Source organism: Rhinoraja longicauda, chromosome 7, assembly GCF_053455715.1.
Source record: "Rhinoraja longicauda isolate Sanriku21f chromosome 7, sRhiLon1.1, whole genome shotgun sequence".
Taxonomy (NCBI): Eukaryota; Metazoa; Chordata; class Chondrichthyes; order Rajiformes; family Arhynchobatidae; genus Rhinoraja; species Rhinoraja longicauda.
Genome location: NC_135959.1, coordinates 1 through 26013, shown reverse-complemented (window position 1 = coordinate 26013; position 26013 = coordinate 1). Strand labels below are relative to the sequence as shown.

The 26013-nt window shown below is 57.2% G+C and overlaps 1 protein-coding gene across 1 annotated transcript; it reads left to right on the top strand.

Moving 5' to 3' along the window:
- Positions 1-3662: 3662 nt before the first annotated feature.
- On the top strand, positions 3663-25536 carry LOC144595402 (FH2 domain-containing protein 1-like; the record flags this gene model as incomplete). The annotated part of the gene is made up of 4 exons (XM_078402904.1): positions 3663-3834; positions 9816-9877; positions 12896-12998; positions 25451-25536. Coding segments are annotated over exons 1-4 (335 nt in total), but the record flags the coding sequence as incomplete, so codon positions are not given.
- Between the last annotated feature and the right edge of the window lie 477 nt (positions 25537-26013).

Here is a 26013-nt window from a genome sequence, read left to right as displayed (position 1 = left end):
CCCCCTCCCTCTCGAGGATGTCTTGCAGCCGCTTTGAGATGTCTTGGACCCTGGCACCAGGAGGTGTGTACCATCCTGGACCCTGGCACCCTGGGAGGTGTGTACCATCCTGGGGTCTCGCCTGCTGCCACAGAACCACCCGTCCGCACCTCTGGCGATGGAGTCTCCCACCACTATGCCTCTGCCTGACGTCACTCTTCCCCATTGACCCTCAGCATCAGGGTTGGAATCACTGCCCTGGCTGCCACCCAATCTTGTCGTGTCATCCGCTTCCAAGAGGCTGTACCTGTTTTCAGTGGGCACAGCCACCCTCCTTCGCTGTACAACCTCTCTGTAGGTCCTCTGTAGGTTCTCGGATGGCCCTGAGGTCATCCAGCTGCTTCTCCAGTTGCCCAACACGGTCAGTCAGGAGCTGCACCTGGACACAATTCCTGCAGGTGTATTTGTCAGAAGCACCAGCGATGTCCCTGACCGCCCACATCTGGCAGGAAACACACTGAGCTCTTTAATAAAGGGACAACATTGGCTACTCTCCCATCCCCCATGGCCAGTGAAGACGCAAACATATCCTGCAATCTCCTGTCGTGGTTCTCACGGTGACCTGGGATTGACCACATCAGGTCCTGGCCATTTCCCACCTCTTTAAGAGTCCCAACTCTTCGGCAGAAGATAGACACAAAAAGCTGGAGCAACACAGCGGTCAGAAAGCATCTCTGGAGAGAAGGAATGGGTGACGTCTCGGGTCCAAATCCTTCTGCAGACTGAGAGTCGGGGGGAAGGAAAACGAGAGATATAGACAGTGATGTAGAGAGGTGACGACCAAATGGATGAAAGGTATTTATTCACAAAATGTTGGAGTAACTCAGCAGGTCAGGCAGCATCTCAGGAGGGAAGGAATGGGTGACGTTTCGGGACGTTTCGGGATGAAAGGCAGATGGTTAACAAAGGACAGAGATTGTGTAGGAAAATAACTGCAGATGCTGGCACAGATCGAAAGTATCACAAAAAGCTGGAGTAACTCAGCGGGTTAGGCAGCATCTGTTTAGTTTAGTTTAGTTTATTTGTTATTCCACTCCTTACAGATCGTGCAACGAATGGAACGAAACAGAGTGACTCCAGGAACCATAGTGCAACACAACTGCAAAACACATAAACAGAGCATGGCAGTGCAGTACAATACGGTACAGTGCACTTAGACAGTGCAACACAACACAATACATACAGACAGAGCATGGCAGTGCAGTACAATATGGTACAGTGCAATACAACACAATACATACAGACAGAGCATGGCAGTGCAGTACAATACGGTACAGTGCACTTAGACAGTGCAACACAACACAATACATACAGACAGAGCATGGCAGTGCAGTACAATATGGTACAGTGCAATACAACACAATACATACAGACAGAGCATGGCAGTGCAGTACAATACGGTAGGTACAGTGCAGTACACTTAGACAGTGCAACACAACACAATACATACAGACAGGGCATGGCAGTGCAGTGCACTTAGACAGTGCAGTACACTTAGACAGTGCAATACAACACAATACATACAGACAGGGCATGGCAGTGCAGTACAATATGGCACAGTGCACTTAGACAGTGCAACACAACTGCAAAACACATAGACAAGGTTGGTTTCCTAAAGTTGAAGAAGTCAATGTTTATACCGTTGGGGTGTGAGCTAGCCAAGCGGAATATGAGGTGCTGTTCCTCCAGTTTGTGTGTGGCCTCACTCTGACAGTGGAGGAAGCCCAGGACAGAAAGGTCAGAGTGGGAAAGGGAAGGGGAGCTCAAGTGTTTAGCAACCGGGTGGTCCAGCAGGCCTTGGCGAACTGAGCGCCAGTGTTCGGGCGAAACAGTCGCCGAGCCTGCGCTTGGGCTCGCCGATGTACAGGAGCCCACGCCGGCCACACCGGATGTACAGGAGCCCACGCCGGCCACACCGGATGCAGTAGATGAGGTTGGAGGTTCCACCTGGACCTCTGTCTCACCTGGACAGGTTCTGTCGGGGTCTCTGGATGGAGGCGAGGGAGGAGATAGAAGGACAGGTGTTGCATCTCCTGTGGTTGCAGAGGAAGTTACCTGGGGAGGGGGTGGGGAGGGGTTGGTTTGGGTGGGGAGGGCTGAGTGGACCAAGGAGTTGTGGAGGGAGCGGTCTCTGCGGAAGGTTGAAAGGGTGATGAGTGGAGGTGATGGAAATGCCAGAGGATGATGTGAGTGAGGCTGGTGGGGGTGGGGTGGGGGGGGGGGGGGGGGGTCCAGGGTTAATCCTGCCTTGTTGTTTAGTTTATTGTCACCTTTACCAAAGTACAGTGAAAAGCTTTTGTTGTGTGCTAATCAGACAGCGGAAAGACAACATATGATTACAATCGAGCCGTCCACAGTGTACTGATAAATGATAAACATGAATGACGTTTTGTGCAAGATACAGTCCAGTAAAGTCTGCTAAAAGATAGTCTGAGGGTCACCAAAGAGGTAGTTAGTAGTTCAGCACCGCTCTCTAGTTGTGGTGGGATGGTTCAGTTGCCTGATAACAGCCGGGAAGAAACTGCCCCTGAATCTGGAGGTGTGCGTTTACACACTTCTGTACCTCTTGCCCCGATGGGAGAGGGGAGAAGAGGGAGTGGCCGGGGTGAGACTGGTCCTTGATTATGTTGCTGGCCTTGCCGAGGCAGCGTGAGGTGTAGATGGAGCCGATGGAAGGGAGGTTGGTTTGTGTGATGGTCTGGGCTGCGTCCACAACTCTCTGCAATTTCTTGTGGTCTTGGGTGGAGCTGTTCCCACTGTTTCCTTGTGCGTTGGTGGGGAGAGGATCAGAGCTCCGAGAGGAGGTGGAGGTGAGGGATCCATCCTCGATATGTGATGGTGTTGTTCCTGTGCGCAGGTTTCTGGTCCGGGGAGAGTTGGTGACTCTGGTGACGGGATGAGGATCGCTCAGCCCACTGGTTGTTGGATTCTGACTAACCACAGCGAAACAGTCAACGGAGCAGGCCTCAGTCACTATGGCAACGGAGCAAGCCCCAATCACCGTGACAACGGAGCAGGCCCCAGTCACCATGACGATGGAACAGGCCCCAGTCAGCATGGCAACGAAGGAGGCCCCAGTCACCATGACGATGGAACAGGTCCCAGTCAGCATGAAAACGGAGCAGGCCCCAGTCACCATGACGATGGAACAGGTCCCAGTAACCATGATGACGGAGCAGGCCTCGGTCACCATGAAAACGGAGCAGGCCCCAGTAACCATGATGACGGAGCAGGCCCCGGTCACCGTGACGACGGAGCAGGTCCCAGTAGTCGTGGTAACGCCACCAGATTTGGATCTTACGCCTTCATTCCCACAGAACGGTCCCGGAGAATCGAAAAACTCTCCGTCACGGCCCTCTGACCCCGATCCCAGTTGCCAAGGACCTGCTCCCCCACCCCCACCCCCCTCCTCCACCCCCACCCCCGCTCCCTGCCCCCCCCCCTCCCCCACCCCCTCTCCCTGGGGCCCCCCCACCCCCACCCCCTCTCCCTGGGGCCCCCCCACCACCGCTCCCTGGGGCCCCCCCTCCCCCACCCCCGCTCCCTGGGGCCCCCCCTCCCCCCGGCCTGCTCCGGCGCTCGGCCCCGGCCCGGCATTCCCGGTTGCGGCGCTTTAACTGGGACGCGTTGCCGCGGCACCAGGTGGTGGGCCGGCAGAACATCTGGACGGCGCAGACAGATGTTGCGCACATCGCCATCGACACCAGCCGCATGGAGGAGCTGTTCGCCAGCAGCCAGGCCCAGCGTGCCCGGCCCACACGGCAAAGCTCGCCCCAGCAGGGCAGCCGCACCGAGGTGAGGGGGTGGGTCATCACCCGAGGGTGACGGGGGGGGAGGGTGGGGGTGGGGGTGGGGGTGGGTCATCACCCAAGGGTGACGGGGGGGGAGGGTGGGGGTGGGTCATCACCCAAGGGTGACGTGGGGGGAGGGTGGGGGTGGGGGTGGGTCATCACCAGAGGGTGACGGGGGGGTGGAGGGTGGGGGTGGGGGTGGGTCATCACCCGAGGGTGACGGGAGGGGAGGGTGGGGGTGGGGGTGGGTCATCACCCGAGGGTGACGGGAGGGGAGGGTGGGGGTGGGGGTGGGTCATCACCAGAGGGTGACGGGGTGGGAGGGTGGGGGTGGGGAGGTGGGTGGGGTGGGGGGTGGGGGTGGGGGTGGGTCATCACCCGAGGGTGACGGGAGGGGAGTGTGGGGGTGGGGGTGGGTCATCACCAGAGGGTGACGGGGTGGGAGGGTGGGGGTGGGGGTGGGGGTGGGGGGTGGGGGTGGGGGTGGGGGTGGGTCATCACCAGAGGGTGACGGGGTGGGGGGGGTGGGGGTGGGGGTGGGGGTGGGTCATTACCCAAGGGTGACGGGAGGGGAGGGTGGGGGTGGCGGTGCGAGAGGGGAGGGGTCATGAGTTCATAAGTTCAGTGATCGGAGCAGAATTAATCCATTCGGCTGATCAAGTCTACTCCGCCATTCAATCACAGCTGATCTATCACTCCCCCCTCCTTCTCCCCATCACCCCTGTCACCCGCACTGATCAAGAATCTGTCTATCTCTGCCTTATGGAGCCTCAGCATTACATGTTTTTATGTTTTTATATTCTACTCCTTTATTTATACGACCATTGGTGATCATTTTCCAATGTTCAATAGATTCAGGATCAGTTCCTGTGGATTGGAGGATAGCTAATGTTATCCCATTTTTCAAGAAAGGAGCGAGAGAGAAAATGGGGAATTATAGACCAGTTAGCCTGACATCGGAGGTGGGGAAGATGCTGGAGTCAATTATTAAAGAGGTAATAACGGTGCATTTGGATAGCAGTAAAAGGATAAGTCCAAGTCAGCATGGATTTATGAAAGGGAAATCCTGCTTGACTAATCTTCTGGAATTTTTTGAGTACGTGACAAGTAAAATGGATGAAGGGGAGCCAGTGGATGTAGTGTATCTAGACTTTCAGAAAGCCTTTGATAAGGTCCCACACGGGTGGGTGGTGAGCAAAATTAGAGCACATGGTATTGGGGGTTGGGTGTTGACATGGATAGAGAATTGGTTGGCAGACAGGAAGCAAAGAGTAGAAGTAAATGGGTCCTTTTCAGAATGGCAGGCAGTGGCGAGTGGAGTGCCACAAGGCTCAGTGTTGGGGCCGCAATTTTTTACAATATATATTAATGATTTAGATGATGGAATTAAAAGCAACAATAGCAAGTTTGCGGATGACACAAAGCTGGGTGGCAGTGTGAACTGTGAAGAGGATGTTAGGTGGTTGCAGGGTGACTTGGACAGGTTGAGTGAGTGGGCAGATGCGTGGCAGATGCAGTATAATATAGATAAATGTGATGTTATCCACTTTGGTGGCAAAACAAGGAGGCAGATTATTATCTCAATTGTGTCAGATTAGGTAAGGGGGAGGTGCAACGAGACCTGGGTGTCCTTGTACACCAGTCTCTGAAAGTAAGCGTGCAGGTACAGCAGGCAGTGAAGAAAGCTAATGGCATGTTGGCCTTCACAACAAGAGGATTTGAGTATAGGAGCAAAGAGGTCCTTCTGCAGTTGTACATGGCCCTAGTGAGACCACATCTGGAGTACTGTGTGCAGTTTTGGTCTCCTAAATTGAGGAAGGACATTCTTGCTATTGAGGGAGTGCAGTGTAGGTTCACAAGGTTAATTCCCGGGATGGCGGGACTGTCATATGAGGAAAGATTGGAAACACTGGGCTTGTATTCACTGGAGTTTAGAAGGATGAGAGGGGATCTTATCGAAACGTATAAAATTATAAAAGGACCGGACAAGCTAGATGCAGGAAATAATGTTCCCAATGTTGGGGGAGTCCAGAACCAGGAGCCACGGTCTAAGAATAAAGATGAGGCCTTTTAAAAGTGAGATGAGAAAAAACCTTTTCACCCAGAGAGTTGTGAATTTGTGGAATTCTCTGCCACAGAAGATAGTGGAGGCCAATTCACTGGATGGATTTAAAAGAGAGTTAAAAGAGAGCTCTCAGGGCTAGCAGAATCAAGGGGTATGGGGAGAAGGCAGGCACGGATTACTAATTTTGGATGATCAGCCATGATCACAATGAATGACGTTGTTGGATCGAAAGGTCAAATGGCCTCCTCCTGCACCTATTGTCTATGTTTTCTATGTTACCAAAATGCATGACTCCACACTTTGCTCCACTATATTCCATCTGCCACTTCTCTGCCCACTCTCCCAACCTGTCCAAGTCCTTCTGCAGAGTCCCTGCTTTCTCTACACTACCTGCCCCTCCACCTATTTGTGTATCATCCGCAAACGTGGCCACAAAGCCTTCAATCCCCTCGTCCAAATCATTAATCTACAAAGAGTAGCGGCCCCAGCACCGAGCCTGTGGAACTCCGCTGGTCACTGGCAGACAACCAGAAACAACCCCTTTATTGCCACTCTTCCTTCTGCCATCCAGCACCGTCATTCAATCTGATCATGGCTGATCATTCTCAATCAGTACCCCGTTCCTGCCTTCTCCCCATACCCCCTGAGCACCTCCTCATTAAGAGCTCTATCTAGCTGTCTCTTGAATGCATTCAGACAATTGGCCTCCACTGCCTTCTGAGGCAGAGAATTCCACAGATTTACAACTCTCTGAGTGAAAAAGTTTTTCCTCATCTCCGTTCTAAATGGCCGACCCCTTATTCTTAAACTGTGGCCCCTGGTTCTGGACTCCCCCAACATTGGGAACATGTTTCCTGCCTCTAACGTGTCCAATCCCTTAATAATCTTATATGTTTTGATAAGATCCCCTCTCATCCTTCTAAATTCTAGTGTATACAAAACATAACATAACAACACTTTATTGTCACTCGGCTTTTTACACCGAACGAAATTTCAGCAGTCACACAAAACACAGCAAAAAAGAAAAGAACACAGGACACCCGACCCCAACACACGACCCCAACACACGACCCCAACACCCGACCCCAACACACGACCCCAACACAAACATCCATCACAGTGACTCCAAACACCCCCTCACTGTGATGGAGGCAACAAAACTTCCCCTCTCTTCCCCCCGCACCCACGGACAGGCAGCTTGACCCCTACCGAGGCAAACGACACGCACAGCCCCCGCAAGGGGATGGAAGGCCCCGCGGCCGAGCCGCCCCGGGCACCGAAACGTCCCGCGGCCGCACCTGGCGATGTTAAGTCCAGCGGCCGAGCCGCACCGGGCACTGAAACGTCCAGCGGCCGAGCCGCACCGGGCACCGAAACGTCCCGCGGCCGAGCCGCACCGGGCGATGTTAAGTCCAGCGGCCGAGCCGCGCCGGGCACTGAAACGTCCCGCAGCCGAGCCGCACCGGGCGATGTTAAGTCCAGCGGCCAAGCCGCGCCGGGCACTGAAACGTCCCGCGGCCGCACCGGGCGATGTTAAGTCCAGCGGCCGAGCCGCACCGGGCACTGAAACGTCCCGCGGCCGAGCCGCGCTGGCGATGTTAAGTCCCGCAGCCGAGCCGTGCCGGCGATGGAAGGCCCCGCGGGCGAGCTGCGCCCCGGGGAAGACCTAATAAAAGAAAGGTTTCCCCCGCCCCACCCCACCCCCACACCACCCCCCCCACACCCCCACCACACATACACAGCCAAAAACAGAAACAAAAACCATCCCAACACCGACACAAACAAAAAAAAAGAAAAAAAGACAAACAGACTGCCAGAGAGCCGCAGCCGTTAGGTGCAGCCAACTCCCCCTGTACAAGCCTAGTCACTCCAGCCTTTCAACATAGGACAGTCCCGCCATTCCGGGGATTAACCTAGTAAACCTACGCTGCACGCCCTCAATAGCAAGAATATCCTTCCTCAAATTTGGAGACCAAAACTGCACACAGTACTCCAGGTGCGGTCTCACTAGGGCCCTGTACAACTGCACACAGTACTCCAGGTGCGGTCTCACTAGGGCTCTGTACAACTGCAGAAGGACCTCTTTGCTCAATAGGCCATTAGGCCCTTCGAGCCAGCACTGCCATTCACTGTGATTGTCATGTCCAGAACATTGGAGCTTGAAAGACCTGAAGGAAGTGCAGTGACCCCTCACTGTGACTGACCGTGGGGGGATGTCTGTTGTTGCTGATTGTCCACTCTACCCCAATAACTGCAGAGGCTGGTTAATGCACAAAAACACACAGAGTGTGGAGAACATGGACTGGTGACGTTTCAGATTGGGCCCTTTCTTCAGACTGTCCAGTCGGCTGAGTTAATCCGGCACTTTGGCCAATGCCGGTGGTCTGGCTGACCAGCGAGTTCCACACCGACTGCCGCGCCGCCCGGTGACATGGCTGTTGCTGCGGCTCACGTTGTAGCGCCTGGGGGCTGCGCTTTCACCAGGCTGCCTCCACCAACAGGACACGCTCGGTCACCACAAGGCTCCCTCCCCTCCCATCGCCTGCCACTTCCTCCTTCACTTTGTCCACTACCTCTCCCAGCACCTCCTCCACCTTGTCCACCCTCCCCCAGCCCCCCAGCCCCTCCTCCACCTTGTCCCCCCCTTCCCCAGCCCCTCCTCCACCTTGTCCACCCTCCCCAGCCCCCCCCAGCCCCTCCTCCACCTTGTCCACCCTCCCCCAGCCCCTCCAGCCCCTCCTCCACCTTGTCCACCCTCCCCCAGCCCCCCCAGCCCCTCCTCCACCTTGTCCCCCCCCTTCCCCCAGCCCCTCCTCCACCTTGTCCCCCCCTTCCCCCAGCCCCTCCTCCACCTTGTCCACCCTCCCCCAGCCCCTCCTCCACCTTGTCCACCCTCCCCCAGCCCCTCCAGCCCCTCCTCCACCTTGTCCACCCTCCCCCAGCCCCCCCCAGCCCCTCCTCCACCTTGTCCCCCCCCTTCCCCCAGCCCCTCCTCCACCTTGTCCCCCCTTCCCCCAGCCCCTCCTCCACCTTGTCCACCCTCCCCCAGCCCCCCCAGCCCCTCCTCCACCTTGTCCCCCCCTTCCCCCAGCCCCTCCTCCACCTTGTCCACCCTCCCCCAGCCCCCCCAGCCCCTCCTCCACCTTGTCCCCCCTTCCCCCAGCCCCTCCTCCACCTTGTCCCCCCCTTCCCCCAGCCCCTCCAGCCCCTCCTCCACCTTGTCCCCCCCTTCCCCCAGCCCCTCCAGCCCCTCCTCCACCTTGTCCCCCCCTTCCCCCAGCCCCTCCAGCCCCTCCTCCACCTTGTCCCCCCTTCCCCCAGCCCCTCCTCCACCTTGTCCCCCTTCTGCCCCTCCAGCACCTCCACCTTCTCCCTGCAGCCCCCAAGGTTGGGTATGTTGGCGACGCCGGGAGAGAGGGAAGGGGGGGGGAGGGGGCTGGGGAGAGGGAGGGGGAGAGGGAGGGGGTGATGTGGGGCTGGGGAGAGAGTGAGGACCCTCATGGTGGCAGAACCAGGGGCCACAGTCTAAGAATAAAGGGGAGGCCATTTAAAACTGAGGTGAGAAGAAACTTTTCCACCCAGAGAGTTGTGAATGTGTGGAATTCTCTGCCACAGAGGGCAGTGGAGGACGATTCACTGGATGAATTTAAAAGAGAGTTAGATAGAGGTCTAGGGGCTAGTGGAATCATGGGATATGGGGAGAAGGCAGGCACGGGTTACTGATTGTGGATGATCAGCCATGATCACAATGAATGGCGGTGCGTACAGGCTTGAAGGGCCAAATGGCCTCCTCCTGCACCTATTGTCTGTGTTTCTATGTTTCTTACCGGTGGTGGGGGCCTGACGAAAGCGCTGACCCCAGGGGCTGCAGGTGTGTCCAGTCCACTGTGGCCGATCTGACCGCCCGACTCTGTCCGCAGATTTCCATCCTGGACGCCAAGAAAAGCATGAACATCGCCATCTTCCTGAAACAGTTCAAGAGGTGAGGCCAGACGGTCAGTGGCGGCCGGAGACAGTCAGTGGTGGCCGGAGACGGTCAGTGGCAGCCGGAGACAGTCAGTGGTGGCCAGAGACAGTCAGTGGTGGCCGGAGACGGTCAGTGGTGGCCGGAGATGGTCAGTGGTGGCCGTATGGTCAGTGGTGGCCGTATGGTCAGTGGTGGCCGGAGACGGTCAGTGGTGGCCGGAGGCGGTCAGTGGTGGCCGTATGGTCAGTGGTGGCCGGAGACGGTCAGTGGCGACCGGATGGTCAGTGGTGGCCAGAGACAGTCAGTGGTGGCCGGAGACGGTCAGTGGTGGCCGGAGACGGTCAGTGGTGGCCGGAGACGGTCAGTGGTGGCCGGAGATGGTCAGTGGTGGCCGTATGGTCAGTGGTGGCCGTATGGTCAGTGGTGGCCGGAGACGGTCAGTGGTGGCCGGAGATGGTCAGTGGTGGCCGGAGACGGTCAGTGGTGGCCGGAGACGGTCAGTGGCGACCGGATGGTCAGTGGTGGCCAGAGACAGTCAGTGGTGGCCGGAGACGGTCAGTGGTGGCCGGAGACGGTCAGTGGTGGCCGGAGACGGTCCGTGGTGGCCGTATGGTCAGTGGTGGCCGGAGACGGTCAGTGGTGACCGGAGATGGTCAGTGGTGGCCGTATGGTCAGTGGTGGACGTATGGTCAGTGGTGGCCGTATGGTCAGTGGTGGCCAGAGACGGTAAGTGGTGACCGGAGATGGTCAGTGGTGGCCGGAGACGGTCAGTGGTGGCCGGAGACGGTCAGTGGTGGCCGGATGATCAGTGGCGGCCGGATGGTCAGTGTTGACCGGAGATGGTCAGTGGTGGCCGGAGACGTTCAGTGGTGGCCGGAGACGTTCAGTGGTGGCTGGAGACGGTCAGTGGTGGCCGGAGACGTTCAGTGGTGGCCTGAGACGGTCAGTGGTGGCCGGAGACGGTCAGTGGTAGCTGGATGGTCAGTGGCGGCCGGATGGTCAGTGGTGACCGGAGATAGTCAGTGGTGGCCGGAGACGTTCAGTGGTGGCAGGAGACAGTCAGTGGTGGCCGGAGATGGTCAGTGGCGGCCGGATGGTCAGTGGTGGCCAGAGACAGTCAGTGGTGGCCGGAGATGGTCAGTGGTGGCCGGACAGTCAGTGGTGGCCGTACGGTCAGTGGTGGCCGGAGACGGTCAGTGGTGGCCGGAGACGGTCAGTGGTGGCCGGAGACGGTCGTGGTGGCCGGAGATGGTCAGTGTCGGCCAGAGACACACACAAAGCGCCAGGGTAACTCAGCAGGTCAGGCAGCATCTGTGGGGAGAAGGAGTGGGTAACGTTTTGGGTCAAGACCCTTCTTCAGACTGACCAGTCTGAGTTACTCCAGCATTTTGTGTCTATCTTTGATTTAAACCCGCATCTGCAGTTCCTTCCCACAGTCAGTGATGGTCAGTGATGGACAGTGATGGTCAGTGATGGTCGACCGGTCAGTGATGGTCAGTGATGGACAGTGATGGTCAGTGATGGTCGACCGGTCAGTGATGGTCAGTGATGGTCGACCGGTCAGTGATGGTCAGTGATGGTCGACCGGTCAGTGATGGACAGTGATGGTCAGTGATGGTCGACCGGTCAGTGATGGACAGTGATGGTCAGTGATGGTTGACTGGTCAGTGATGGTCAGTGATGGACAGTGATGGTCGACCGGTCAGTGATGGTCGACTGGTCAGCGATGGTCAGTGATGGTCAGCTGGTCAGTGATGGTCAGTGATGGTCGGCTGGTCAGTGATGGTCGACCGGTCAGTGATGGTCAGTGATGGTCGACCGGTCAGTGATGGTCGACCGGTCAGTGATGGTCGACCGGTCAGTGATGGTTGATTGGTCAGTGATGGTCAGTGATGGACAGTGATGGTCAGTGATGGTCGACCGGTCAGTGATGGTCAGTGATGGTCGACTGGTCAGCGATGGTCAGTGATGGTCAGCTGGTCAGTGATGGTCAGTGATGGTCGACTGGTCAGTGATGGTCAGTGATGGTCGGCTGGTCAGTGATGGTCGACCGGTCAGTGATGGTCAGTGATGGTCGACCGGTCAGTGATGGTCGACTGGTCAGTGATGGTCGACCGGTCAGTGATGGTCGACCGGTCAGTGATGGTCGACCGGTCAGTGATGGTCGACCGGTCAGTGATGGTCGACTGGTCAGTGATGGTCAGTGGTGATGGACAGTGATGGTCAATGATGGTTGACTGGTCAGTGATGGTCAGTGATGGTCGACCGGTCAGTGATGGTCGACCGGTCAGTGATGGTCGACTGGTCAGTGATGGTCGACCGGTCAGTGATGGTCGACCGGTCAGTGATGGTTGACTGGTCAGTGATGGTCAGTGATGGACAGTGATGGTCAGTGATGGTCGACTGGTCAGTGATGGTCGACCGGTCAGTGATGGTCAGTGATGGTCGACCGGTCAGTGATGGTCAGTGATGGTCGACCGGTCAGTGAAGCTGACATCGGGGCCCTGGGGTGGAGGGCACTTCACCGTGGAGACCCCTGCAACCTGTTTCTCTCGCGGTTGGTTCACACATGCCGGCCGCCTGCCACGTTTGCAGGCTGGAAGACTCTGTGTACCACGTGTACATGGCGTGTGTGAGTCTGTGTACCACGTGTACATGGAGTGTGTGAGTCTGTGTACCACGTGTACATGGAGTGTGTGAGGTTGCAGCCCCTGTTCCAATATCTAAAGGGGCCGCTCCTTGCCTTCTGGCTGCACTTCCCACCCACCACCCTCATCTCTGGGCACCCTGTGCGTAGGGGAGAGGGTGGGGCTGAAGATGTCCTGGTTGGGTTGCTCCTGGGGCCGGCCAAGCTGGCCATCCATGAGTCATGGCGCCAGGTGGGAGAGGGCTCTGCACGAGCCGGCTGCCTGCCCCTTGTCCAGGGTTGGGTGGGGAGAATGAGGCATTCACACTGTCTCCCTCCACCCATAGGGTCAGGGTCAGGCTCCCCCCACCCATGGGTGTCACTCTCTCTGTGTCTCCCACCCACAGGCCGGTTGCCGATATCGTGACTGACATCAGACAGGGGCGGGCAGCCTCGTACGGGGCCGACCTACTGACGGAACTCCGCAAAATGCTGCCCGAGGAGGAGGAGGTGAGGGGTGGGCATGTGGGTGGGGGAGAGGTGTGTGTGTGTGTGTGTGTGTGTGTGTGTGTGTGTGTGTGTGTGTGTGGGTGGGGGGGTGTGGGTGGGGGTGGGTGTGTGTGTGTGTGGGTGGGGGGGGTGTGGGTGGGGGGTGTGTGTGTGGGTGTGGGTGGGGGGGTGTAGGTGTGGGTGTGTGGGTGTGGGTGGGGGTGTGTGGGTGTGGGTGGGGGGGTGTAGGTGTGTGTGTGGGTGTGGGTGGGGGTGTGTGTGTGTGGGTGGGGGTGTGTGTGTGTGGGTGTGGGTGGGAGTGTGTGGGTGGGGGTGTGTGGGTGTGGGTGGGGGGGGTGTAGGTGTGGGTGGGGGTGTGTGTGTGTGGGTGGGGGTGTGTGTGTGTGGGTGTGGGTGGGGGTGTGTGTGTGGGTGTGGGTGGGGGGGGTGTGGGTGGGGGGGTGTAGGTGTGGGTGTGTGGGTGTGGGTGGGGGTGTGTGTGTGTGGGTGTGGGTGGGGGGGGTGTGGGTGGGGGGGTGTGGGTGCGGGTGTGGGTGGGTGGGTGGGCGGTTGTGGGTGGGTATGGGGGAGTGTGGGAGTGGGTGGGGGGGGGTGTGGGGCTGCATGGTTGCAGGAGGAGCTGCATGGTTGCAGGAGGAACTGCATGGTTGCAGGAGGAGATGCATGGTTGCAGGAGGAGCTGCATGGTTGCAGGAGGAGCTGCATGGTTGCAGGAGGAGCTGCATGGTTGCAGGAGGAGCTGCATGGTTGCAGGAGGAGCTGCATGGTTGCGTGAGGGGTTGGTTCTCTGCACCTGAATGCAGTGACGCTGGTGACCGTAGTCACGGTTACCGGGGCTGCGTTGCCAATAGTCCAATGCCGGTAATATTCACGACTCGGGGCCAATGGGCTTCTCACCAAAGCTGCAGCATTGCCAGATCAATATACAGTAATGTCTCGTGCAGGTGGTGCAGCGGGTAGAGCTGCTGCCTCACGGCGCCAGAGACCCCAGTTCAATCATGGCTACGGGTGCTGTCTGTATGGAGTTTGCACGTTCTCCCCGTGACCTGCGTGGGGTTCCCACACTCCTGCAGGTTTGTAGGTTAATTGGCTTGGTGTAAAAGTGTTCCTAGCGTAGGCTTGTGTTAGTGTGTGGGGATCGCTGGTCAGTGCGGACGGACTCGGTGGGCCGAAGGGCCTGTTTCCGCGCTATATCTCTAAACTAAACTAAGTATATTCATCATCAGAAGTACTAGGTGACTCGTAGTAGGTAACTAGGTAATGGTATAAGTACCAAAGACCAGTCTGTAGATGATCACAGTCGCTGGGGTCAGTGTTGGGCAGGGTTCAACAGCCTGATGTTGTTGGGATGAAGCTGTTCCTGAACCTGGAGGTCACGGTTTTCAGGCTCCTGGACCTTCTTCCCCATGGTAGCAGCGAGATGAGAGTGTGGGTCAGTGAGAGGGTGGCCAGGGTGGTGTGGGTCAGTGAGAGTGTGGGTCAGTGAGAGTGTGGCCAGGGTGGTGTGGGTCAGTGAGAGTGTGGCCAGGGTGGTGTGGGTCAGTGAGAGTGTGGCCAGGGTGGTGTGGGTCAGTGAGAGTGTGGCCAGGGGGGGTGTGGGTCAGTGAGAGTGTGGCCAGGGTGGTGTGGGTCAGTGAGAGTGTGGCCAGGGTGGTGTGGGTCAGTGAGAGTGTGGCCAGGGTGGTGTGGGTCAGTGAGAGTGTGGCCAGGGTGGTGTGGGTCAGTGAGAGTGTGGCCAGGGTGGTGTGGGTCAGTGAGAGTGTGGCCAGGGTGGTGTGGGTCAGTGAGAGTGTGGGTCAGGGTGGTGTGGGTCAGTGAGAGTGTGGCCAGGGTGGTGTGGGTCAGTGAGAGTGTGGGTCAGGGTGGTGTGGGTCAGTGAGAGTGTGGGTCAGTGAGAGTGTGGGTCAGTGAGAGTGTGGCCAGGGTGGTGTGGGTCAGTGAGAGTGTGGCCAGGGTGGTGTGGGTCAGTGAGAGTGTGGCCAGGGTGGTGTGGGTCAGTGAGAGTGTGGCCAGGGTGGTGTGGGTCAGTGAGAGTGTGGCCAGGGTGGTGTGGGTCAGTGAGAGTGTGGCCAGGGTGGTGTGGGTCAGTGAGAGTGTGGGTCAGGGTGGTGTGGGTCAGTGAGAGTGTGGCCAGGGTGGTGTGGGTCAGTGAGAGTGTGGGTCAGGGTGGTGTGGGTCAGTGAGAGTGTGGGTCAGTGAGAGTGTGGGTCAGTGAGAGTGTGGCCAGGGTGGTGTGGGTCAGTGAGAGTGTGGCCAGGGTGGTGTGGGTCAGTGAGAGTGTGGCCAGGGTGGTGTGGGTCAGTGAGAGTGTGGCCAGGGTGGTGTGGGTCAGTGAGAGTGTGGCCAGGGTGGTGTGGGTCAGTGAGAGTGTGGCCAGGGTGGTGTGGGTCAGTGAGAGGGTGGCCAGGGTGGTGTGGGTCAGTGAGAGTGTGGCCAGGGTGGTGTGGGTCAGTGAGAGTGTGGCCAGGGTGGTGTGGGTCAGTGAGAGGGTGGCCAGGGTGGTGTGGGTCAGTGAGAGTGTGGCCAGGGTGGTGTGGGTCAGTGAGAGTGTGGCCAGGGTGGTGTGGGTCAGTGAGAGTGTGGGTCAGGGTGGTGTGGGTCAGTGAGAGTGTGGCCAGGGTGGTGTGGGTCAGTGAGAGTGTGGGTCAGTGAGAGTGTGGCCAGGGTGGTGTGGGTCAGTGAGAGTGTGGCCAGGGTGGTGTGGGTCAGTGAGAGTGTGGCCAGGGTGGTGTGGGTCAGTGAGAGTGTGGCCAGGGTGGTGTGGGTCAGTGAGAGTGTGGCCAGGGTGGTGTGGGTCTGATGATGCTGGCTGCCTTTTTGAGGCAGCGCCTCCTGTAGATCCCTTTGATGGTGGGGTCAGTACCCGTGATGGACCTTCGATGGCGGCACGGTAGCGCAGCGGTAGAGTTGCTGCTTTACAGCGAATGCAGCGCCGGAGACTCAGGTTCGATCCTGACTGCGGGTGCTGCACTGTAAGGAGTTTGTACGTTCTCCCCGTGACCTGCGTGGGTTTTCTCCGAGATCTACGGTTTCCTCCCACACTCCAAAGACGTACAGGTATGTAGGTAAATTGGCTGGGTAAATGTAAAAATTGTCCCTAGTGTGTAGGATAGTGTTAATAGTGTTAGTGTGCGGGGATCGCTGGGCGGCGCGGACTTGGTGGGCCGAAAAGGCCTGTTTCCGCGCTGTATATATATATATGATGGTGGGGAGGTATCACAAATTGCTGGAGTAACTCAGCGGGTCAGGCAGCATCTCGGGAGAGAAAGAATGGGTGACGTTTCGGGTCGAGACCCTTCTTCAGACTGATGTCAGGGGGGTGGGACAAAGGAAGGATATAGGTGGAGACAGGAAGATAGAGGGAGATCTGGGAAGGGGGAGGGGAAGAGAGGGACAGAGGAACTATCTAAAGTTGGAGAAGTCGATGTTCATACCACCGGGCTGCAAACTGCCCAGGCGAAATATGAGGTGCTGTTCCTCCAATTTCCGGCGGGCCTCACTATGGCACTGGAGGAGGCCCATGACAGAAAGGTCAGACTGGGAATGGGAGGGGGAGTTGAAGTGCTCAGCCACCGGGAGATCAGGCTGGTTAAGGCGGACTGAGCGAAGGTGTTGAGCGAAACGATGGCCGAGCCTGCGTTTGGTTTCGCCGATGTAGAGAAGTTGACATTTGGAACAGCGGATGCAATAGATGAGGTTGGAGGAGGTGCAGGTCAACCTCATCCTGCCTTTGTCCCGCCTCCCCTGACATCAGTCTGAAGAAGGGTCTCGACCCGAAACGTCACCCATTCCTTCTCTCCAGAGATGCTGCCTGACCTGCTGAGTTACTCCAGCATTTTGTGTCTACCTTCGATTTAAACCAGCATCTGCAGATTTTTTCCTAGGACACCAGAGAACGTTAAGTGTGTGGGATAAACATAGAAACATAAACAATAGGTGCAGGAGGAGGCCATTTGGCCCTTCGAGCTAGCACCGCCATTCATTGTGATCATGGCTGATCATCCACAATCAGTAACCCGTGCCTGCCTTCTCCCCATATCCCTTGATTCCACTAGCCCCTAGAGCTTTATCTAACTCTCTTTTAAATTCATCCAGTGATTTGGCCTCCACTGCCCTCTGTGGCAGAGAATTCCACAAATTTACAACTCTCTGGGTGAAAAAGTTTTTTCTCACATCAGTTTTAAATGGCCTCCCCTTTATTCTTAGACTGTGGCCCCTGGTTCTGGACTCCCCCAACATTGAGAACATGTTTCCTCCATCTAGCTTATCCAGTCCTTTTATAATTTTATACGTCTCTCTAAGATCCCCTTTCATCCTTCTAAACTCCAGTGAATACAAGCCCAGTCTTTCCAATCTTTCCTCATACGACAGTCCCGCCATCCCGGGGATTAACCTGGTGAACCTACGCTGCACTGCCTCAATAGCAAGGATGTTCCTGCTGTACAGCCAGTGTGGATTTATCACAAGTAACTGAGAACCACAGGTCCCTGCACTTCCCAATAACTCACAGTTCATCAAATGTTCAAACATTTGTCCTTTTCCACTTTAAGTATATCTGATGATGCAGCATGATGCCTATTGCTCCCCTCCTACACTCTGCTCTGCCCGCTGCCTGCTTTATAATCTTCTGGAACTTTCCTCGGGTTGTGACATGTTCCAACAATGGGTCAACTGTCAACAGACAATAGACAATGGACAATAGACAATAGACAATAGACAATAGGTGCAGGAGGAGGCCATTCGGCCTTTCGGCCCTTCGAGCCAGCACCGCCATTCAAAGTGATCATGGCTGATCATTCTCAATCAGTACCCCGTTCCTGCCTTCTCCCCATACCCCCTGTCTCCGCTATCCTTAAGAGCTCTATCTAACTCTCTCTTGAATGCATTCAGTGAATCTGCCTCCACTGCCTTCTGAGGCAGAGAATTCCACAGATTCACAACTCTCTGACTGAAAACATTTCTCCTCATCTCCGTTCTAAATGGCCTACCCCTTATTCTTAAACTGTGGCCCCTTGTTCTGGACTCCCCCAACATTGGGAACATTTTTCCTGCCTCTAACGTGTCCAACCCCTTAATAATCTTATACGTTTTGATAAGATCTGTCTCTGCAGCCACCTCCTCTCCAGCCAGTGAGCACTGGTCAGAGAGTGATACAGTGTGGAAACAGGCCCTTCAGGCCAACTTGCCCACACTTGCCAACATGCCCCAGCTACACTAGTCCCACCTGCCCACACTGGCCAACATGCCCCAGCTACACTAGTCCCACCTGCCCACACTGGCCAACATGCCCCAGCTACACTAGTCCCACCTGCCCGCGTTTGGTCCATGTCCCTCGAAACCTGTCCTATCCATGTACCTGTCTAACAGTTTCTTAAACGTTGCAATAGTCCCAGCCTCAACTACCTCCTCCAGCAGCTCGTTCTATACACCCACCACCCTCTGTGTGGAAAAAGTTACCCCTCAGATTCCTATTAAATCTTTTCCCCTTGAACCTATGTCCTCTGGTCCTCGATTCCCCCACTCTGGGCAAGAGACTCTGTGCATCTACCCGATCTATTCCCCTCATGATTTTGTACACCTCTATAAGCTCCCCTCATCCTCCTGCGCTCCATGGAATAGAGACCCAGCCTGCTCAACCTCTCCCTGTAGCTCACACCCTCTAGTCCTGGCAACGTCCTCGTAAATCTTCTCTGTACCCTTTCCAGCTTGCCAACATGTCCACTCTAGCCCCGCTGGTCACTGCAGCCAGCCACCCACCTCTCCTACGGCCAGTGGTCACAGGTCCTGTAGACAATAGGTGCAGGAGGAGGCCATTCGGCCCTTCGACCCAGCACCGCCATTCATTGTAATCATGGCTGATCATCCACAATCAGTACCCTGTAGCGACCATAGAGAATGGTCCAGGTCATCGAACCCTCGGATTGGCCAGCGAGGTCACGTGGGAACGCGACCATGGGGATTGGTCCAGGGAACGACATCGCTGATTGGCCAGCGATGTCAGGTGCGCGTTTGGCGCCCGTTTGAGTCAGTTCGGCGAAGTCTTCAAGGAAGACAGTAAGTTTGTAATGGTTGTCCTGTACCTTGTTGTTTAACTCTGTATCCGAATATTGCGGCTGCAATAAACTTCGTCTACAACCAACAAGTTTCGGACTCGCCATATTGGTGACCCCGACGTGATCTGGACGATCACCGACTGAGCAGGAACCCGACGCCTCGTTGACGATGACTGAGCAGGGCACACCGGAGTCAAGCGCGGCAGGCGTTCATCTTCCGTTATTTTGGACGTACGCACCGCAAGCTTGGTTTATCCACGCCGAGGCTCAATTCCATATAAAGAAGGTGTCGGACGAGTCCACGAAGTACTTCTACCTCGTCAGCGCGCTATCGCCGGACACAACCAAGCGCGTGATGCGGTTCATCGTAAATTCACCTGCGGAAGACAAATACGAGGCCATGAAGAAGGTATTACTGCGAACCTTCGGGTTGAATAAGCATGGTGGTGCGGCAAAACTTCTGCACCTACCGGATCTTGGAGACCAACTGCCTTCCGTCCGCATGGCCGAAATGATGATGCTAGCCGGTGAGCATACGGATTGCCCTATGTTCGAACAGGCATTCCGCGAGAAACTTCCCGAGGATGTCCGACTGCTGCTTACGGATTGTTCTTTTAAGGACCCCGAAGCATATGCAGCGAAAGCGGACGCGCTCATAGCGGGAAAAAACAAGACAAGTGGTTCAATCAACAAAGTCTCGACATCAGTGACCACGCCACAGCGACGGCAAGATGGCGCCACGTCTCCCGCCAATTCTCCGAAAGCCCGCCAAAAAGATCCGCACAAGCGCGGCTGGTGCTATTATCACCTACGATGGGGTAACGAATCCCGCAACTGTCGTTTGCCTTGTACCTTCGCGGGAAATGCCTCGGCCGATCGTACATAGGGGCAGTTACGATTGGCCAGAACCGGCGCCTCTATGTCCATGATCGATTCACGGACACAGAATTTTTGGTAGACACGGGAGCCATCGTCAGCATAGTGCCGCCGACCGACCTCGAAACCAGATCGGGTAAGACAGGTCCCACCCTCATCGCGGTTAATGGCAGCCCAATTCGCACTTTCGGTACACGGAAGATGTCCCTTGTGTTAGGCCTCCGCACGTACGAATGGCCATTCATCATAGCCGACGTCAAACAAGCGATCCTGGGCGCAGATTTTCTCTGGGCTTTTTCACTGGTTCCTGATGTCCGCGGTAACGACCTCCGACCCTCCGCCGAAGATGAGCACGTCGCTCCGACAATCGCCTCCTCGCCCAGCCCTACTGTCCAGGCCGTCGTCGCGGCCCCCGACTCGTATGCTGCGATTCTGGCAGAGTTCCCAGAGCTGCTCGTCCAACGTTTTGACGCACCTTCGGCTAAGCACGGTGTGGTCCATCACATCCGCACCGAAGGCCCTCCCGTTTTCGCTCGGGCCAGGAGACTACCGCCAGACAAACTGGTGGTGGCAAGGGCGGAGTTCAGGAAGATGGAGGAAATGGGAATTGTCCGTCAGTCTGACAGCCCGTGGGCCTCGCCGTTACACATGGTCTCCAAGGCATCTGGGGGGTGGAGGCCATGTGGCGATTATCGGCGTCTCAATGCTGTCACCACGGCTGATCGCTACCCCATACCGCACCTACAGGACTTTTCATCTGGGCTGGAAGGAGCGGTGGTGTTTTCCAAAATCAATTTGGTGCGAGGATACCATCAGATTCCGGTGCGACCGGAGGACATACAAAAAACTGCAACTATTACTCCGTTCGGGTTGTTTGAATGGTTGCGTATGCCTTTCGGTTTAAAGAACGCGGCACAGGCTTTCCAGCGACTGATGGACCGCGTGGGCAGGGGTTTACCCTTTTTGTTTATCTATCTAGACGACATCCTGGTAGCCAGCCCCTCAGTGCAGGAACACCAGGCCCATTTGCGGACCGTGTTCCAGCGGCTCCAAGACCACGGGCTCATTATTCAACCCTCCAAATGTCAATTCGGCCTGCCTGCCCTCGATTTTCTAGGTCACAGAATTACCTCTGCCGGCGCCGCAACTTTGCCCGAGAAGGTGGAGGCTATCCGGGCTTTCCCCAGGCCCACCACAGTAAAAGGGCTGCAGGAGTTCGTAGGCATGGTTAATTTCTACCATAGATTCGTCCCGGCAGCGGCGCGAGTCCTGCGCCCGCTTTTCCAATGCCTTGCAGGGAATCCGGTGGAGTTGTTGTGGTCCCCGACCGCAGAGTCGGCTTTTACAGCAGCTAAGGCAGCCTTGGCAGACGCCACCATGTTGGTCCATCCGAGCCCCTCCGCCCCCACGGCCCTGACGGTTGACGCCTCTGACGTGGCGGTGGGCGGGGTTCTGGAGCAGCAGGTTGGTGGCCGTTGGCAGCCTTTAGCGTTTTTCAGCCGGCAACTAAATTCGGCCGAGCTGAAATATAGCGCATTTGACCGAGAGCTTCTAGCTCTCTATTTAGCTGTCCGTCATTTCAGGTATTTCCTCGAGGGCCGCCCATTCGTGGCATTTACGGACCACAAGCCATTAACATTTGCTTTTTTGAAATTGTCTGACCCATGGTCGGCCCGCCAGCAGCGGCACCTGACTGCTATCTCCGAATTTACCACAGATGTCCGTCATATCGCGGGTAAGCTGAATGCCGTTGCTGACGCCCTGTCTAGACCTGCTTTTCCCCCTATTTCGGCGGTGGACTGCGAAGTGGATCCCCAGGAGCTCGCGGAGGCACAGCTCCTGGCGGATACCGTTTCGGCTTACCGGTCCACCACTTCGGGATTGAAGTTGGCCCAGGTAGCTTGTGGGTCGGAAGGCACGAAAGTCTGGTGCGATGTTTCTCTTCCCCGTCCCAGGCCGGTAGTACCGCCCTCCCTTCAGCGCCGGGTTTTCGATGCCATTCATGGGCTGGCGCACCCGTCCATCCGCTCCACCTCTGCCTTGGTAGCAGCGAGGTTTGTCTGGCATGGCCTGCGGAAACAGGTAGCGGGGTGGGCACGTTCCTGCGTGCCCTGTCAGACCGCTAAAGTCCAGCGCCACGTCCAGCCCCCCGTACAGGATTTCGAGGTCCCGGTTTGTCGTTTTTTCCACATCCACATGGATTTGGTCGGGCCTTTGCCTTCCTCCCGGGGCTACACCCACCTCCTCACGGTGGTGGATCGGTTCACCCGGTGGCCAGAGGCTTTCCCATTGTTTGATATCTCGTCAGCGTCTTGTGCCAGGACTTTGGCCCTTCATTGGGTAGCTCGTTTCGGGGTCCCGGCAGTTATTACAACTGACAGAGGTCCACAGTTCACTTCGTCCCTCTGGGCCGCGCTGGCGGAACTGTACGGGTCCAAGTTACAACCCACAACTGCATATCACCCCCAGGCAAATGGACTCGTAGAGAGGTTCCACCGCCAACTTAAGGCGTCCCTCTGTGCAAGGCTTGAAGGTCCGGACTGGGTAGACCAACTCCCTTGGGTTCTTTTGGGCATCAGGACTGCTCCTAAGCCAGATCTCGGTGCGTCGTCCGCAGAGCTGGTATATGGCTCGACCCTTCGAGTACCCGGAGATCTGTTTCCGGACCCTTCAGCCCTGCTCCCTACAGTCCCATCAGCGTTAGCATCTCTCCGGGAACGGGTGGGCTCCCTGGCTCCAGTGCCGACTTCACGTCATGGGTGTTCCATGGTACATGAACCGTCTTCCCTGAAGGACTGTGAGTTTGTTTTTCTGCGTAAAGATGCCCATCGCGCCCCGTTGCAGAGGGTCTATCAAGGGCCGTTCCGGGTTTTACGTAAGGGAACGGCTACTTTCACCTTAGACATGGGCGGCAAGAGTGAACTCGTCTCGGTGTCCCGGCTCAAACCTGCCCATTTGGACCCGGATCAACCAGTCCTGGTCGGTCAAACCCCTAGAAGAGGCCGACCTCCGTTAGTTCCGCCCAGTCCAGAAACCCCCGTTCCGACCGCTCCTCCAGGACCCCCCGTTTCGGCAGCTCCTCCAGAACCCCCCGTGCCGGTAGTTCCTCCAGAACCTCTCGTTCCGGCTGTTCCACCAAGTCCGGAACCTCCGGCTCCTGTGGTTCAGGCTGTCCCTCTCCGTACTCGTTATGGTCGCGAAATCCGGCTCCCAGCTAGGTTCCGCACCTCGGGTTCTGGGGGGGGTCATGTAGCGACCATAGAGAATGGTCCAGGGAACGACATCGCTGATTGGCCAGCGATGTCAGGTGCGCGTTTGGCGCCCGTTTGAGTGAGTTCGGCGAAGTCTTCAAGGAAGACAGTAAGTTTGTGATGGTTGTCCTTTACCTTGTTGTTTAACTCTGTATTCGTGTGTTGCGGCTGCAATAAACTTCGTCTACAACCAACAAGTTTCGGACTCGCCATAACCCCATTCCTGCTTTCTCCCCATATCCCTTGATTCCGTTAGCCCTGAGAGCTAAATCCAACTCTCTTTTGAAAACATCCAATGAATCGGCCTCCACTGCCTTCTGTGGCAGAGAATTCCACAGATTCACAACTCTCTGGGTGAAAAAGTATTTCCTCATCTCAGTCCTAAATGGCCGACCCCTTATTCTTAAACTGTGGCCCCTGGTTCTGGTCTCCCCCAACTTAGGGAACATGTTTCCTGCCTCTCGCCTGTCCAATCCTTTAAGAATTTAATATGTTTCTATAAATCCCCTCTCATCCTTCTAAACATCCCTAGATTCGTCGAGCCCCAAGAGCTCGGTCTAACTCTCTCTGTCACGCTGAATGAAGGTTGCTGCCAAACAGTGCTGGCAAAGTCTGCCCTTTGCTTCCTGGAATTCCCCACGTTCTATCTTCCCCTCTGTCGACCAGCAGGACCGGTTTGGCTTGAGTGCACTTATGTACAGCATTGTCTGAACTGATTGGACAGCATGCAAAAACAACCTACCCTGGTACACGTGATAATAATAATAATAATAATAAACCTAAACCTAATTCTGAAGAAGGATCGTCACCAATCCATGTTCTCCACAGATGCTGCCTGACCCGCTGAGTTACTCCAGCACTCTGTGAAACGTCACCTATCCATGTTCTCCACAGATGCTGCCTGACCCACTGAGTTACTCCAGCACTCTGTGAAACGTCACCTATCTGGAGAACACTGACAGGTGACGTTTTGTGTGGGGACCCTTCTTCAGACACATTGGCCGTCATTGCAAGAGGTGTTGGAAACAAGAGCAAGATACCTGTGCAGTAATGCAGTGGTGGGCCAGGCTAGTGTGGGCTGGTGTGGGCTGGGGTGGACTGGTGTGGGCTGGAGTGGGCTGGTGTGGGCTGGGGTGGACTGGTGTGGGCTGATGTGGGTTAGTGTGGGCTGGTGTGGGCTAGTGTGGGCTGGGGTGGGCTAGTGTGGGCTGGGATGGGCTAGTGTGGGCTGGAGTGGGCTAGTGTGGCCCGTGTCTAGGGGTGGGCCAGGCTGGGGTGGTGTGGGCTAGTGTGGGCTGGGGTGGGCTAGTGTGGGCTGGGATGGGCTAGTGTGGGCTGGTGTGGGCTAGTGTGGCCCGTGTCTAGGGGTGGGCTAGTGTGGGCTGGGGTGGGCTAGTGTGGGCTGGTGTGGGCTAGTGTGGCCCGTGTCTAGGGGTGGGCCAGGCTGGGGTGGTGTGGGCTAGTGTGGGCTGGGGTGGGCTAGTGTGGGCTGGGATGGGCTAGTGTGGGCTGGTGTGGGCTGGGGTGGGCTAGTGTGGGCTGGAATGGGCTAGTGTGGGCTGGGGTGGGCTAGTGTGGGCTGGGGTGGGCTAGTGTGGGCTGGGGGGGGCTGGTGTGAGCTGGGGTGGGCTAGCGTGGGCTGGGGTGGGCTAGCGTGGGCTGGGGTGGGCTGGGGGTCTGGTGTGGGCTAGTGTGGGCTGGGGTGGGCCGGGCTGGGGTGGTGTGGGCTAGTGTGGGCTGGGGTGGGCTAGTGTGGGCTGGTGTGGGCTGGGATGGGCTAGTGTGGGCTGGGGTGGGCTAGTGTGGGCTGGGGTGGGCTAGTGTGGGCTGGGATGGGCTGGGGTGGGCTAGTGTGGGCTGGGGTGGGCTAGTGTGGGCTGGGGTGGGCTGGTGTGGGCTGGGGTGGGCTAGTGTGGGCTGGGGTGGGCTGGTGTGGGCTGGGATGGGCTGGGGTGGGCTAGTGTGGGCTGGGGTGGGCTGGGGTGGGCTAGTGTGGGCTGGGGTGGGCTGGGGTGGGCTAGTGTGGGCTGGGGTGGGCTGAGGTGGGCTGGTGTGGGCTGGGGTGGGCTGGTGTGGGCTGGGGTGGGCTGGTGTGGGCTGGGGTGGGCTGGTGTGGGCCAGGCTGGGTGTGTACCGTACCGTATCGTGCCGGGCCGGGCCGGGCCGGGTAACTCTGGGGTGGGCTGGTGTGGGCCAGGCTGGGTGTGTACCGTACCGTACCGTATCGTGCCGGGCCGGGCCGGGTAACTGACCGCTCTCTCTGTCTCCGCAGGTGAAGAGTCTGCGGTCGTTCGCTGGGGACCGGAACCGTCTCTGCGCGGCCGACCTGTTCCTGCTGCTCCTCGTCCACGTGCCCAGGTTGGGGGGTTCTGTGTGTGTGGGGGGGTCTGTGTCTGTGTGTGTGTGGGGTGTCTGTGTCTGTGTGTGTGTGGGGTGTCTGTGTCTGTGTGTGTGGGGGTGTCTGTGTCTGTGTGTGTGTGGGGTGTCTGTGTCTGTGTGTGTGGGGGGGTCTGTGTCTGTGTGTGTGGGGGGGGGGGGGGGGGTCTGTGTGTGTGTGGGGTGTCTGTGTCAAACACAAACATCCATCACATCGACTCCAATCACCCCCTCACTGTGATGGAGGCAAAACAACTTCCTCTCTCTACCCCCATGCCCACGAACAGGCAGCTCGACTCCTACCGAGGCGACCGACCCACACAGCCCCTGCAAGGGGATGGAAGTCCCCACGGCCGAGCCGCACCGGGCGATGTTAAGTCCTGCGGCCGCACCGGCGATGGAAGTCCCCACGGCCGAGCCTCGCCCCGAGGAAGAGACCTAAAAAAAGAAAGGTTTCTC